Below are 1,186 nucleotides of genomic sequence, written 5' to 3'. Positions count from 1 at the left end.
ACCTTTTAAAAAAATTGAAATATTGTAAGATTTTTGTGACATCTGTATTATTTCTTGCAGCAAAGTCAGTTTGAGAAGCCAGTTTTCCACAACAGAGTGGCACAAACACTTGTAACCAGCTGTTTTATTCATTATGCTGCCTCAGTTCTACCCTACCTTATATTATTGTTTATCACAATAACGTCTCTACTGTTTCTACAGTTTTTTCACTTTCAGTAAAGCATTATATCTGTAGAACAATGATTTAAAGCAAAATACAACTTCGATATGTTTACTTCAATAAGCAAGAAACTAATAGCAGGAGTGTCGCTAGCCAGAGCAATTATGGTCTTACAACTGTAAAGCATGAGGTGAAATCCAGACAATCCATTTACAAGATATGATGAACCACTGTTTCAGGGGCAGTGCACTATGACAAATGCTCTTGCTATTGGTCACAGCTTGCTTACCGTGAATATGCTTAGTAGTTCTTTTTTGTCAATACATCCGTTTCCATCAGCATCGTATAGCTTAAAGTACCATTTCAATTTTTGGTCAATTTTCCCTCGTATAACCAAATTGATTGCAGCTATGAACTCCAAGAAGTCTATGAATCCATCCTAAGAAAAAGAGAGACAAAACCCTATTTAACAACATTGGTTTTCTGTTCATTCTGGCAATTTCATAGAAACAGGTCATCGAATTCACTGTAATACACTGATTTATAAAGCACCTTAACATAGAAATCTCCTGTGGTGTTTAAAAAGGATGTGCTCAACTGGAAGCACTATAGAAAGGGGGGTTAGCACAAACAGTGTTGTTCTCCTCTGAAAGCTGAGGGTAGTAGGGGTGGGGGGCAAATCTGTTCAGAGCAATTGTGATTGACATTTTTTGAGAAGAAAAGAAACAGATTTGTGGTAAACTTCCACACGTGAAAAAGGGGAGTCTGGGAGGTCTGGTTTGGTATTAATGAAATGTCTACAGTAGAGTTGCTTATATTCATATGGATACTGCAGAAGTATGGATGGTTTCCAGTGCAGCAGATCTGCTCCAGGTGTTATTAATCTGAGAGATTAGTAAGCATTGTACGTGGTAACCAATACCCTGGCATGAACCCCAGGTACTGTGGTTTATCCATATAAACATCAGGTCTCTCTAACTAACACATTTTGCATGGGCTATAAAGCCTTCAAGTCATAAACTACTT

At 37.4% G+C, this 1,186-nt stretch overlaps 1 protein-coding gene across 1 annotated transcript in view; it reads right to left on the bottom strand.

The window, feature by feature from the left end:
• Positions 1–449: 449 nt before the first annotated feature.
• Positions 450–1,186, bottom strand: part of LOC104528261 (guanylyl cyclase-activating protein 1) — a gene marked incomplete at its 3' end in the record, with an annotated part of 21,624 nt that continues 20,887 nt past the window's right edge. Inside the window, exon 2 of the mRNA XM_010172210.1 lies at positions 450–599. Within this exon, the coding sequence (XP_010170512.1) occupies positions 450–599 (150 nt within the window). The remainder of the gene's footprint in view (positions 600–1,186) is intronic.

Source organism: Antrostomus carolinensis, unplaced genomic scaffold (genome assembly GCF_000700745.2).
Source record: "Antrostomus carolinensis isolate BGI_N321 unplaced genomic scaffold, ASM70074v2 scaffold20767, whole genome shotgun sequence".
Lineage (NCBI taxonomy): Eukaryota > Metazoa > Chordata > Aves > Caprimulgiformes > Caprimulgidae > Antrostomus > Antrostomus carolinensis.
The sequence above is the reverse complement of the archived record's forward strand: the minus strand, read 5'-3'. Positions and strand labels throughout refer to the sequence as shown.